The sequence below is a fragment of the Mus caroli genome, chromosome 16, assembly GCF_900094665.2.
Source record: "Mus caroli chromosome 16, CAROLI_EIJ_v1.1, whole genome shotgun sequence".
NCBI lineage: Eukaryota > Metazoa > Chordata > Mammalia > Rodentia > Muridae > Mus > Mus caroli.
The window spans coordinates 29,387,876-29,402,369 of NC_034585.1; the positions used below are offsets into that span (position 1 = coordinate 29,387,876).

Below are 14,494 nucleotides of genomic sequence, written 5' to 3' on the forward strand. Positions count from 1 at the left end.
GCGTTCAATAAACTATTCTTGCTTAACTGAGAATGATGCATGATAGGATTGTGTGACAGTTTTTCCTGAATACCAGCATTAAATAAATAACTCCAAAAGGTCCATAGTTTGTGATTTTTAAAAATGAAATCTGTGATGTTCAAAACTTTAACAAGAAAATATTAGAAATTTGCATTTCTCTGGTTGTTAAAATGGTAAAGGCACTTCCTACCAAGCCTGATGACCTGAGTCTAATCTCTGCAGCCCATATGGTAGGAGAGAATGGACTTCTGAACATTGTCCATGGACTTACATGTGTACACACTGACTGCACAGCCATAAACATAAACACAGTTTAAATAAATGTAAAAGAATTTCTAGTTATTATAATGAAGTTTTTCATTATAATTATTAAGCTTTTGAGAATTTAATTGTCTAGCCCCAAACATCCAAATGTATTCTTTTTTTTTCTGAGGCAAGATCTCACTGTATAGTGCACACTAAGAGTCAAACTTAAAAGCCTCTCCTGAAGTGTTAAATTCTGGGATATAGCATGCACCATCATGCCATATTTTGGTAATGTTATTTTCTTGTTTTGAATGTCAAATCATTGCATTTAATGAAAAGCAAGGAAGATGTTTTTCTGATGTTTAATCATTTTAAAGAATTGTAGTTTGGCTTTAAACTTTTTTTAAAGCAAAAAATAATAAGCTATTTTCTTGGCTTTGTTCATTTTGATGCCAAAAATGCCTGAGCTTAAAATGCCAGTGTACTAGGTTATATGAGAGCTTTGTGTTGTTTATTTGTGATTTAGACAGGGTCTCACTGTGTAGTACAGGCTAGCCTAAAACTTCAAGCAATTTCGCACCTCTGCTTCATAAATGCTGGCATTATGTGCCATCGTATCTAGCTTAATGATAGTCCTTTATTTTTGCTTTAAAATATTCCTTGCAATTTGTCATTCTGGTACTAAGTTCTTGCCCTCACATGGTATAAGAGACAGATTCCACTTTGGCAGAAAATCATAATGGCAAGTTGACTAGTTTGTTTTTTATGCACTGTTTGAGTGGTTGTTTTTGTTTATTTGTTTGTTTTGTTTTTGTTTAACTATTCTTTCAACTTTTGTTTTGGCTGCACCTTACAGGAGAGCCTCATAGACGCTAGTGAAGACAGCCAACTGGAAGCTGCCATCAGAGCCTCCTTGCAAGAGACACATTTCGACTCGGCCCAGGGAAAACAGGATAGCCGCTCAGATGAAGAATCTGAATCGGAACTTTTTTCTGGCAGTGAGGAATTCATATCGGTTTGTGGCTCTGATGAAGAAGAGGAGGTAGAGAATCTTGCTAAGTCCAGAAAGTCTCCTCATAAAGATTTGGGGCATAGAAAAGAGGAGAACAGAAGGCCACTGACAGAGCCCCCAGCCAGAACTGAGCCTGGCACAGCCACAAACCATCAAGGATTGCCAGCCATGGATTCTGAGGTCTTGGAGATGTCACCTGAAAAGTCAGATGGAATAGTGGAGGGGATAGATGTAAATGGTGGGTTATGGTATAGACCTGCTTTACCTACTAAACTCGAACGTACTGAATGACTTGCTTACTTAATCTCCCGTATTAAACACCTGTGTATGTATATAACTCTTCTTTAGGACCAAAAGCACAGCTGATGCTGCGGTACCCAGATGGAAAAAGGGAACAGATCACTCTTCCAGAACAAGCCAAATTACTGGTGAGTTTATCCCATTGAAACATTTGTTTAAAGCAAAGAATCTAATTGTTTGTGCTGCTAGGGGTCAAACCCATAAGCTATGCATGTTAGGCAAACCCCTGCTATACTGTATCCTTACTCCAGAAAACAGAGAAAACTGAAGTCAGATCCTTGACTCCTGACACAGAGAGAGTTTATCTGATACCTAACTGCAGACTCATCTGACAAGAGTCCTAATTTTGGGGGGTTTTGTTGTGGTCTGTTACTTGTTTTTTTGTTTAGGTTTTGAAGCAGGGCTTTACTATGTAGGCTGGCTAACCTGTAATTCATAGCAATTTGCCTTTCTCAGCTTGATTAAGGGTGTGGAGATTTTGAGGTAAGGTCTCACTTCATAGCCCACGTAGCCTGAAACTAAAGCAATCTTTCTGTTTAGCCTCCCAAGTACTGAAATTAAAATCATGAGCTACCATGCCCTGTCTCATTTTTAATTATTTCCTTCTAATTATTTTAGGCAAGTCACAGGCCAGCCAAAGCTTTTCAGTTTTCAGTTTTTGTTTACATGGAATATACTTACTTCTGGTGGTCCCGGGTTTGTTTTCAAACTTTTTCCTTGTGTGTGTGTGTTTTGTTTTTGAGGCAGGGTTTCCTTTTGTAGCCTTGGCTGCCCTGGAACTCAGTTTGTAGAACAGGCTGTTCCTCAAACTCAGAGATTTGCCTGCTTCTGTTTTCCTGTGTGCTGGAACTAAAGCTGTGTGCCACCACACCTGGTGGATCTAGAATTTCTTAGTTGTTGTTACTAAAACATAGTTAAGAGCCAAAGTCGTTGTTCTGTGTTTCTTCTGTAATCTGTTAGGATTTTTTTTCTTGTGCTTTTGACTTTATTCCATTCCTCTCTTTGTTTGCCTATGAGTTTTATTTATTTCTTGATTTGTACATGACATCACCTATCATGGTGGTTTTAAGGGCCTATTTATTTAAAAATTGTTGAGCAATGATTCTTTTTAACTGCTAGAAAAGAGAATTGGTCTGATTAGCATAGCTTAACCTATGGATGGTCCTTACTCGTAGCGCACTTTGGTCAGTACCTATACCTGGCTTGATACCATGCCTGGGATTAGTCACTCTTTTCATTTCTATAACAAAATCCCTGATAGAAACAACTTAAGGGTTTCTTTTTGGCTCGTGGTTTCAAAGAGATTCCATTTCAGCCCTCCAGAGCAGGATAGGCATGGCAGTGTGAGAGCATGGCAGAGGCTCCTCGTCTTGTCATGGGAACTAGAGACTTGTTTGTGTGGCTGTGAGCCAGGAACAGAGAACTAGACCAGAGCTAGAGGGGTGGATAGGACCTTCAGAAGCCTGCCTTTGGTGACCTACTTCTGTCAGCCTGGCCCTACACCCTAAAAGCTCAGACCTTAGGGGAGAGGCCATTTAAATAGAACCATACAGAAGATACTCAGGCTGATTGTTGAAGACTGACAAGTAATAGTTTCTGGCTAGTGCCAGACACTAAACTACCACTGTTTGAAATGGGACAAAGGACAAATATGATATATACCTATCTTAGTTAGGGCTTTACTACCGTGAACAGACACCTGACCAAGGAAACTCTTGTAAGGACAACATTTAATTGTGGCTGGCTTACAGGTCCATTATCAAGGCAGGAGCATGGCAGTATCCAGGCAGGTACAGGAGGAGCTGAGAGTTGTACATCTTCATCTGAAGTCTGGCTCCAAGCAGCTAAGGACTAGGGGCTTAAGCCCGTGCCCACAGTAGCATACTTCCTCCAACAAAGCCACACCTCCCAGTAGTGCTATTCCCTGGGCCAAGCATATTCAAATCTCCACAGTGCCTTTCTCCACCTTCTAGTTCTGCTAGCAAACTTTGGTATAGAAGTATTAAGTGGAATATTCCAGAACAATTCATTACTTTTAAATTACATACTATTCTAAATAGTACAATGAAACCTCCTACCATTGCATTCCAACACCTAGGATGTGAACCATTCCTTTTATCCAGGATAACCAGACTGGGTATACCCGAGAAACAATAGCCATCTTAGTTTATCAAATGAATATTATAGTTACTGCCAGGTTTCTGGTCAAGTAACTTCAATAAACTTTTAAAACTTACATATTTAAGTTAGCTCAGTGGCTAAGAGTACTGGCTCTTACAGGTTCTGAGTTCAAATCCTAGTAACCACATGGTGGCTCACATCCATCTGTAATGGGATCCAATGTTCTCGTCTGGTCTGTCTGAAGAGAACAACAGTGTAATTACTTACATAAACAAGTCAATGTGAGTGTATGTACTTGCAAGCTGTTCAGTAACTTTTAGTGATGGTCCTGAAGCTTAAGAGGATTAATGCTGACATTTTATTACAATATATTGTATGGCATTTTATTACTAGCTGTTGTCAATATATAGAGGTCTATACTATTATTAGATATCTACCAATGATCATGGTGCATATTTTCTAGGGACAAGGGTCACTCCTAAGTAGACCATTCTTTTGAGAAGTTTAGTTGAAAAACTAGAAGACAGTAGGTAGAGGAAAGATGACTGATTGTTTATCTGATGAGAAAACATTTATAGAGAAGGAAGTGCTGAAGAAATTGTAATGGACAGTTATGAGATCCTGGTTGATTGTGGACAGAATGTAAGGACATAACTCTTCTGATGAAGGGAAAACTGGGGCTATATTTTACAGACACTGCCTGGGTTTATTTATTAGGAAGACAGTAATGACTTTTTCAGTATCAATCACATCGTAATCCTAAGTTATTGGATATAGATTTGTCTTACTATCCAAAGGGTTATGTTGGCTTTCTGTAAGCTTTGATTATTTGAATTAAGTTACCTTATCTAATATGATAAAAATAGAGTACTCATAAATTAGTCGTCATGGTGTTTATTTCCAGCTAACAGTTATGTCTTCCTCTTGTGTTTTGTAGGCGTTGGTGAAGCATGTCCAGTCTAAAGGATATCCAAATGAACGTTTTGAACTTCTCACCAACTTCCCTCGGAGGAAGCTCTCTCATCTGGACTATGACATTACCTTACAAGAGGCTGGCCTCTGTCCTCAAGAGACTGTCTTTGTACAGGAAAGAAATTAACACCATGGCCTGACCTCTCTCAGCTTACCCCTTTTCTCTTTTCCTGTGAGATACCATGTCACTAAGTATGCATTTTGGCTCATAGGACTAACTGTAGAGCCAAAGCTGGGCAAGCAAGTCACCTGCCTTTTCTTTCTCTCTTTCTGTCACTTGTAAATCAGTCTCCTTCCCCCTTATCTCTGTTTTCTTTCTTCCTCCTTTTTCTCAGTTTGTTCTTTCTTACCAGATGTGGTGACCAAATGGAAGTGTATGAATAAGAATAACATCTCTCCTAGTACTGGTAGCACGAAATGTGTGTTCTAACAAGTGCTCTTTTGCATGACACCTTTTGGGGACCTAGTGATGTTACTACTTCTAGACTCTGTTGACAAAGAATGGCTATAATCAGAATTAAAAACAGCCCCCATTTTTGGTAGGAAAAAGAAATTCTTTTAACATGCATTTTGTTCATCATGTAGGAAGATGTCATAATAAAATATCCAGGCTTTTGTTTATGTGAGAAAAGCATCCTTTAATACTGTTGGTCATCATATTTAAAAATTCCCTCAAGGATTCCCATCTTCTAGTTACAGACAATTTCCATTGTTGTGTGTTATTGGCAGAATCAGTGCTCAGTGTATTGTGTGTAGCACAGGGTGGCTTTCAATGTCCTAGCCTGAGACAGTTTCCTTTATTATTACTCTATCAATTATATTCCTCTTTCCAGTCCTAGGATGAAACTTTAGTAAGAATATTGTGTCTGGGCTAGGAAGGTGCTTGCTGTTTTTGCCTGCACAGCAAATTAGTTCCTTTGGCTCCATTGTCTGAGTCTAATGTATTCTGTAGGAAGGCAGGTGTTCAATAATCATGTAGTGCAATGGCTTTGTAATTGTAACTGCAATTACATTAACAATTACACAATAACATTGGTTATTGATTGTCCTATGTGCTTAAGGCATACTTAAGTATGTCCCAGCGTTGAGTGAGGTGGGAGGTGGGGACAAAAGCCTGCAGCTGGGAGTTGCTAACAATGTTCTTTTGGTTAGAAATACTGATCGTTTTTTACCCCAATTGGAATAATATCTAAAATGCTTTGGTAACTAATTGACTTTAATTCCTCATGCTGTTTTATTTTTAGAAAATATCAAAACTGAAAGTCTCTAAGAGGAAGACCTTCAAACTTGGTTCATACGACAACAGTTAGAGAGATTTCTAGTAATCGTCAGATGTGAGGTTTTTTTTCTGCCAACAAAAGTCACATTCAAATTGTATTTGGTGAAAGCTTTTTTCAGTATTATTTAGAAGAGGCCACCTGAATCTGTATAGTCCTATTCATCAGCTTCACTGTATGCTCAGTTCTTTCCTTTAGCTTTAAGTAGAGTTCTCTAGCAGGGCAGGTAGTGATTTGGTGGGAAAACCAAAACTTGATAAACTGCTTATAAAACCATTTCTATAGAATGACCTATCTTGTCAGTTGGAGATTTTTCAGTGATCCTTGAACCTGTACACAATCTAAATTGTGATGACTCAGAAACCTTTGGATGCCTGTGTACGTGCAGATCTCTCTCGGCAAGTAGGGGGTTAAAAAGATAAGCTAAAGAGACGTGCTGTGTTGCTAGTATGCAATTATAGAATGTGGTTGTTAATGGCTGGATTTTGAGGGACCTCCCTAAAGAATGAGTTATGTATCTCCACAAGGAAATCATGGAAAATTTTGTTATTTTTCAGTGAGTCCTTTTGAATTAATGTTTTTACATTTTTTTCTAAGTCTGTGTAAGTACTTATGTATAAGTATATAATTGTATAAATATTTATAAATATATTTATATAATTACAATTTCATTTATACCTTGAGTCAAAGTTCTCTCTTTTGATTGGTGACTGAACAATACCACTTTGGTGTTTTTCATAGTGCTTGAGGCTTAACCAACAGTTTGGATTTATTTAGCAAGCATGTTAATTCCTCAGTTGTATCTCTGAACTTGAGTAAAATCTGGCTGTCTGAGGAATAGAGTCTTAGAGGCTTAAAAAACCAGTAGTCAAGGTCAGCAGTCTTATGCTTCAGGAGCCACAGGGTAAAACGTGAGAGAGTAACCAGCTTCGCCACACGGGCACCATCTCCTCTGCTGGCACAGGTCCAGCTAAAGCCCAAGTCCATCAGAAATATGAAGTCAAGAATTTTCCCTTAGAGGACTCTGCTGCATCCTCTTATCCTGTTAAATTAGGTTCTCTATATACGGTAAAACCTTTCTTGAGAACCTGAGGCAGGATGTTCAGAAGTGAGAGGGTATAGAGTTCTTTACGTGCTTAGCACTGGCAAATCCATTTATGAGAAACCAAAGTAAGATAAGCAAGTATATATGTGAGTTAAGAGAACATGGTGTTATGTACCTATAGAGCTTAGTCAGGATGCTCAGCTGAAGGGGACTTTATTTAACGTTGACAAGGCGTATGATTATCAAGGCTGGCCCATGGGAGGAAGGGTTATGGATTATACATGAGAGAAATAAGTGGGGATATTTCCTTGCTTGAGAATTTAATCTGCATAAGGAGTTTGCCTTAGTTCCTCTGCAAGTTATATTCTATCAGAGAGCTTTCACTGGACAGTCAGGTGAGGTCTGTGAGGTGAGTTAAATAATGTAGTGACTCCCTGTATGTAGTAGAAACAGCTCAAAAGTTGTTTTTAAGTAAGGAGGAAAGGGACAAGATAGACTTGAGTGACATATAGAAGGTATGGAAACTTGTAGGGAAAGTGAAAGGAGAGCTTTGTGTACTGGGGGGAGAACAGTGCCAGGGCAAGGGAGCAGCTAGCATGTGTGGTGTGTACTCTGTGTACGTTTCCTCCTTCAGTCTTCATGCAGTCCTTACACAGTATATATGCCTTCTACTCATTTATAAATGTGGAAGAAAACTAGAATTCATACAGCGTGTTCAGTATGTCGTGCTAGTAAGGGCCAAATTAAAATTAGAGCCCAGAGTCTGTCCTTGCCTTGTGTGCTGTGTTGTTCTATGTCAGTTGTTATTATTACTACTCTAAGGTCATCTTACTATTATTTAGATTTATAAATTAAGGGTCTTTGTTTATTTAAAGATGGAAGTAGTATTTGGGGTCAAGATTATGGATTTGCACTACCCTATAAAAATCTTAATTATGCCGTTTTAAAGAGAAGATACAATTATTTTTTTCTGGTAGATTATCCACAATAGATTATTAAACAACTCTTTGTTTTTATACCATGTTTTATCTTGTATCCAAATATACTGTATTAGTGCACTATTGAGTATGTAATCAAAAGTTGGAAATATTTTGAAAGCTAAGATCTTGTTTGACTATTTTTATTTAGTTAGGGAGTCATCTATATACATGAATAACAACTAGAAGGTGAATTTATCTCTTTCAGGATTAAACTGTTACTACAGTAGGAACTTAGGAGAAAAGGGTAGTGTAAGTTTAGTTAGGGATGTCTTCGTAGAAAAGAAAGACTTTTGTGGCAAGCACTGTAGCTCATTCTTTGACTCCACCTCCTGTAAATACTAGATTTGAAGCATGAAATGTATCAGTAAGGCAAGACCTTTGCCCAGGTACCAAAGGATGTTGATCTCCAGTACTAAAAATCCCTTTAATTAGCAAGGATCTCACTTGAACACTTAAGAAAAATATCAAAGGGCTTTTGAAAATTCAGGCAAGATTTCTCTGCCTGGGTACACTGCATGGTGTTTGGAACTAAGAAGAGCCTGCCTGGTGGGTCAGTGCCCCCACTGTCGGGAACAGCTTTTCTTCTTCTGAGTCTTGGATTTTTTATTTTTTTTTAAACTGGAATTGAACTAGATTACTAGTTCTTTGTCTTTTCAAGTCAGAGGACTTTGGATGTTTGAAGTTTTGACCTGAATGGGGAGTGCTAGGGTCAACTACTAACAGAGTCAATCTCATGGAGGAAGTGTAAATGTGCACCTGGAGTCACAGCCCTACGAAGAACTATGTCCACCCCAAAGTTTTAAGCATCTAGTTATTTAATGACATCCTCAGACTAATTAAAAGTATACAAACTATACTTGCTAACCAGGTCCTTTGGGGTTTTTCCCTGGATTCAAGGATCTTTTGTCCAATCTTTTACAGACCTCATTGTAATGACTGAAATCCCTCAGTACAGTAGTTACAGAACTAGTGATCTTTAAACAGCCAGTTATCTATTTTTTAAAAATACTGTAAGCCTAATGAATTTTTTAAATGTCTTAAATGTAATGAATGCAGAACAGATAATGTTTCCAATACTGGAGCTGTATTTGTGTGCTTTAAGCTAAGGACTGGCAGTTACAAAGCTGAATTGTGTGAGTTGTGAAGTTCAGACTAGGTTTGGGCAGATGTGACCTTTTCAAGATTTTCATCAAGTTAATATTTAAAAATAGTTCTTGTCCCATGGAATGGATCTTCATCTCACCTTTTAGAGATCCTTCATTTATGTACTTGATAGTAAGTTTCAGAGTACAAAATTATGAGTAATGCCTTGTGTAAAACTAAAACTTGAAAAGTAATGAGGGTAGGAAGAGCCAGCCCTGTGAGGGCTCACACTTCCCCGGCAGGCGTAGGCTGCTTCCAGGCAGTCGCTCTGCCTCCCGAGTTACTCCCAGTCCCTGAACAGACACCCAGGCCCTGTGAGCGCCACTGGTTTGCCTTACTGAGCATTGCGGTTCTTTACTGTGAAACTTAAGAGTACCTAGTCCACATTAGAGTGGGGCAAAAATGTTCTTCAGAGCTCAGAATAACCAAAGAGTACCATTCTGATATGTTGATTTCTCGTATAATACAGAGATTTAAATGCTTCAGTGGTGATTATTTGGATTTTAAACTCACCTTTGTGTCAGTTCTCCTAATGAGACAGCTTAGAATTAAAGGTATTTGGCTTATTTAAGAACAGAGGTTATCATAGCTTTGGTCAAGTTTTGTTTTGTTTTTAGAGACAGGGTTTCTCTATGTAATAACCCTGGCTGTCCTGGACTCGCTTTGTGGACCAGGCAGGCTGACCTCAAACTCATAGAGATCTGCCTGCCAGGTGCTGTGACTAAAGGTCTGTGCCACCACACCTGGCTGGTTAGTTTCTTTATTAAGGAACTCAGGTGATATGATGGATATGATGAAACCCTGAAGTATAACATCAGTTTAATCCTTTAGTCCATTTGGGGGTGGGAGTGTCTTTTATTTTGTTTTCAAACGTTCTTACATAGTTCAGGCTAACCTCTCCTCTTTTTTTTTTTTCCTTTGAGACAAGTTTTCTTTATCTAGTCCTAGTTGTCCTGGATCAGGCTGACCTCTTCAGTGACTGTGTAGTTAGTTGAACATAACCTTGAACCTCTGGGTCCTCCTTGGGTTAAAGTGAGCCACATGCCTGTCTCTTCTTCGTTCTTTACTTAATTCCTCCAAAATTGGTCATGAAATTTAAGACACTTAGCTATGCTTTTAAAATTATATTTCTAAGCCTTAATGTATATTTCTCATTTTTATAAATTAATATAGAAGAGAATATTTTGAGGCAAACACCGTTTTTACAACTCATTTCTTCCCTAAGGAGAATTCTTGTTCCAAGTAAGAGAATGGCTGGCTCTGTGATAAACCTCCAAGGTAGTTGGTTTGGTTGGTTGGTTGGTTACAGGTTGCCCTAACTAAATCTCACCATTTCCATAAACATTTTGTTTTTTAAAAACACAACTCCTGAACCAGTGCTTAGTTTTAAGCACATTCATTAGCCCAGACTGGCCTGGAGCTCACTAGCCCTAGGTTGGCCTTGAGCTCTTCTGGGATTAGAGGGGCAAGCCACTACACCTGGTTTAACCTGATTAATTTTGACCATGTTTTTAATATGGCCTGTATGCCATATAATCCCAAAATAAACTTGGGTGATCCATATAAATTACTTTATTAAGCATGATGAAGAAGTTATTAAAATTTGCTTGTGGGACTGGAGAGATAGCTCTTAGCTTAGCAGGTAAGACCACTTGTTCTTGCAGAAGTCCTAGGTTTGAGTCCCAGCAACCATATAGCAGCCCACAACTGTCTATAACTCCAGTTCCAAGCAGTGCAACTCTTCTGAGTCTGAGGCCACCAGGCACGCACACAGGAAGGAAGCTGAGGCAGGAGGATTGCTAGTTCCATGTCAACCTGAAGTTATATACCAAAACCTTAACTTAAAATCCTCTTTGTCTCTCCCTTCTGTAATACACCCGTGGTTTGCTGTGCTGTGAGTTTGTACATTGCATTGCTCTTCTAACCCCAGTTAGCTATCACTGTCCTTTCAAGAACTACAATTAAAGCTATTAACATGCCACATGCAGGTGTCTACAGTAACACAAGTCTCATTGCTCTGAAAGAAAAGAGTGAGATATAGAAGCATTGGTTTATATTTTGCTTATGCTTGGTTTTATAAGAAGCTAGCAGGTGAGATGGCTCAGCAGTTAAGAGCACTGGCTGCTCTTGTAGAGGCCCTGGGTGGGTTTAGTTCTCAGTCCTCACACAGTGGGCCACCACCTTCCATAACTCCAGCCCCAGGGGTCCAGTGCTATCTTCTGACCTCTGTAGACTTCGATACCACTAGACATGCATGTGGTACACATGTGTACATGCAGGCAAAACAGTCATATGTATAAAATAAATGAAAATAAACAAGTGTTTAAAGACTTGCTCACATATTAGAGATGTGATGTGAATACCAATGGTAGTATTTTACCTAAGGACAGTCACATTAGTCTATAAGTATGGGAAGTTACATTGCTGCACTTAATTCTTTGGCAGCAAGCAGGAGACTTTTAATGTGTAATGGTACATCTGGCAACTAAGATTGTAAAGGCCTTAGAAGGTCACTTAGGTTTTCAAATGAGAAAGAGAAGAGTCAAGCTAAACTAGAAAAATAGGACGTACCGAATGAACTGTCTTCACCAGAGAAGAAGCTATGGGCCGGTGTGTAGCTCAGGACCCTTGTGTGCATCCCCAGGGTTACTAAGAAGAAAAGTTTTTATCTAACTGGGACAGTGAGAGTCCTGTATTGGTCATCAAAAATTGGGAACTGTTTTAAATGAGATAAGTTCTGACCTAAAGTTGAATTTTCCTTTTCTCAAAATATTTACTCTTATTCATGGTCTCATCTGGGAATCTTAACTAATAGGGAACCATTCACTAACTCCTTGGTTTCTTTCCTGCATCAAGATAACTGATGGTATAGTACGTGTCACCAGAATGATTTTCAGGCTAATGACATTAGAATATTTATATTCAGCTGGAAATCTTGTTTTCAACAGAATGAGTTTATGGTATGCTTTTCTCGAAGCTGCTATGTTCTCAATGAAAAATAATAAATACTAAGTCGTATGACTCAAAATACAAATAGGCTCATGAAACTAACCTTACGCTCTAAGTTGTGCGGACGCTCTGCCTGCCTCTAGAATCCCCATGTTAGCAGCTAATTAAAGTATCAGTATCATGGGACCTCTAGCCTCAGACATCAGAAGTGAGTGCTACCCGATAGTGACGTGCTGAAGACTTCGGAGGCTTCTCTCCAAGTTTTGGCATGAATGTTTTAGACACTAGTTTTTCACTCCTGAGAATTCTTTTTTTCCCAGACAATTTTTCTGTTGGTTTTTAAAGAAATTCTAAGCATCTAGATGTCTTTTTTCCCCCTTCTCTTTAACTGTTAAGAAAGTCGTCTTTCCAGTGTTGTTCTATGTAAACTTCAGGAGTATTTGTGGGTTTTGCATGTTTTGTATGAGTTCAGTTTAAACAATGCATTTAAATCACCTGGGATGTCCAACTCTGGCACGTCCTCACTGTTTGTGTTTTAAACATGTCTCATGTGTTTCCAAACCTCACTTGGTATCTTACTTGAGATCATTGAAGTTGATTTGGGATATTTGCTTTACAAGTGTTTTTTCAAGCAGTTCTTCACACTGTGTTTAGATGTTTCCTGGGCTGTTTATATGCTCAGTTTGCCCTGGACAAAGTGGTGGTCTTACTAAGATTTAAATTCTTAATACAAGTTCTACGTTTAATATATAGTTCAGCTTGTTGCTGAATCCAAGACAATGGTAATGCTAATTCTTGTGGTGTGTTCCTGACCAGTGCCCTCTAGTATGCTTGTGAGTTTCCAGGTTTCTTCCCACAGTGCTAGGAGATCATTTACTGTTATAAAACTTTTCCAAATTGGAATGAAGGCTGTGAGAGAAACAAGGTGGGGAAATCACGCCATCCACTGCAGTATCTGTTCAAGGTGCATGAAAGACCCTCCCAAATATCTAGTGATTGTAAAGGTGCTAGGGGGAGCCTGAATCCAAAGGAACACACAGAGGCAGGAGAGCTAGGACTCCTGGCTAAGACTCCCTGGACTCCACTGCTCTGTACCTAGGGTATGTTAGACACCTCCCTATTATGTTTCCATGGACACACATAGGCTATTATAGGCACGTGCTTTCTGAAGTGAGGATCTCTCTGTTGAAGATTTATTTCCTAGTTTGGGCTGTACCAAATTGTGAATACTCGCTGTGTTGTACCCAGTTGCTTTATATTAATACTGCAACTTGAATTGGGGAGGGTGGGTGGGGCAGCAGGGTGTGGGAGGGAGGGTAGTGGAATAAAGTCTTTTGAAGACATCAGCTCACTGTGCTGAGAGAGGGACCAAACTCAAGGAAACCTCTGATCTATAAATTCAACTGCTGCATTTTTTTATAAATACATGTAAATGTCCTGTTGTAATATTTGATCTTGGAAATAAAAACAAAAACTTTTCAGTATTATTTTTTGAGTCATTGTTTTTGTTACCAGTGGGTATATCCTTTCATGTAATTCTGATTACAAAAGCTTGTCCTTACAGCCTGTGTTAGAGTTGTTTTTGAAACTTGGTTTCCCAGAACTTTTAAGACAGGAGGATCAGCTGTTGAAGGCCAGCCTTGGCTACATAGCAAGTTCAGGGTTAGCCAGGGCTACACATGAAACTCTCTCAAAAACAGCTAGGCATGGTTGGTAGTTCCAACACTGGGGAGGCAGAGGCAGGCAGAACTCTTCTGAGTTCAGAGCTGATCTGATCTTCAGATCAAGTTCCAGGACTACCAGAGCTACATAGACCCTGTCTCAAAAAGAAAAAAACAAAAATGTCAGCCAACAAACAAAAAACCAAGACACTTTGTTTTTATTGACAAAGATTAGTTTATATTTCCAGATGTTGTTTGCTAGTATATTTTCCTTAAGTAATAATTGGACATTTTGACTTAAGTGTTATGAAAGTGTTATTAAGTATAATTATATATTTAATAAATTTGGGCAATGAAGTGTTTAATCTTTCAGACCAATAATAATGGCACTAGAAGTCTACCAGATGAGCATAGTGGTGTCTCCTTGTAATCCTAGCACTTGGAGGTGGAGAGATCATTGGTCCAAGGTCATTGGAAGCTACATGGCAAGTAGATCTGCCTGGGCTACATGAAATCACATTTGAAAAAGCCAAACCAAGGGGAAATAATTACTAAATGGACAAAAAAATCCAGGAGATATGATCAAGTTGTATAAATTAGGCATTGTGGATGCTGCCTAACTCACCAAGGGTCAGTTTGTGCTTCTCCTGTATTTGAACTGTTAGTGTCCCTAAATGCCAGGTATGCCATGGCCTAAAACACCTGTAATCCTTGCATTTGGAAGGCTGAATCAGGATTGCTTTGAGTTGGAGGCCACCCTAGGATAC

General features: G+C 38.9%; 1 protein-coding gene across 2 annotated transcripts in view; it reads left to right on the forward strand.

Annotated features, from left to right (window-relative positions):
• Positions 1-13,553, forward strand: part of Ubxn7 (UBX domain protein 7) — a 69,069-nt gene extending 55,516 nt beyond the window's left edge. For both annotated transcript variants that reach the window (XM_029470384.1, XM_021185364.2), the window contains 3 exons: positions 1,124-1,517; positions 1,628-1,707; positions 4,638-13,553. In XM_029470384.1, the coding sequence (XP_029326244.1) occupies positions 1,124-1,517; positions 1,628-1,707; positions 4,638-4,799 (636 nt within the window). In that variant the 3' untranslated portion in view covers positions 4,800-13,553. The remainder of the gene's footprint in view (positions 1-1,123; positions 1,518-1,627; positions 1,708-4,637) is intronic.
• Positions 13,554-14,494: the final 941 nt, after the last annotated feature.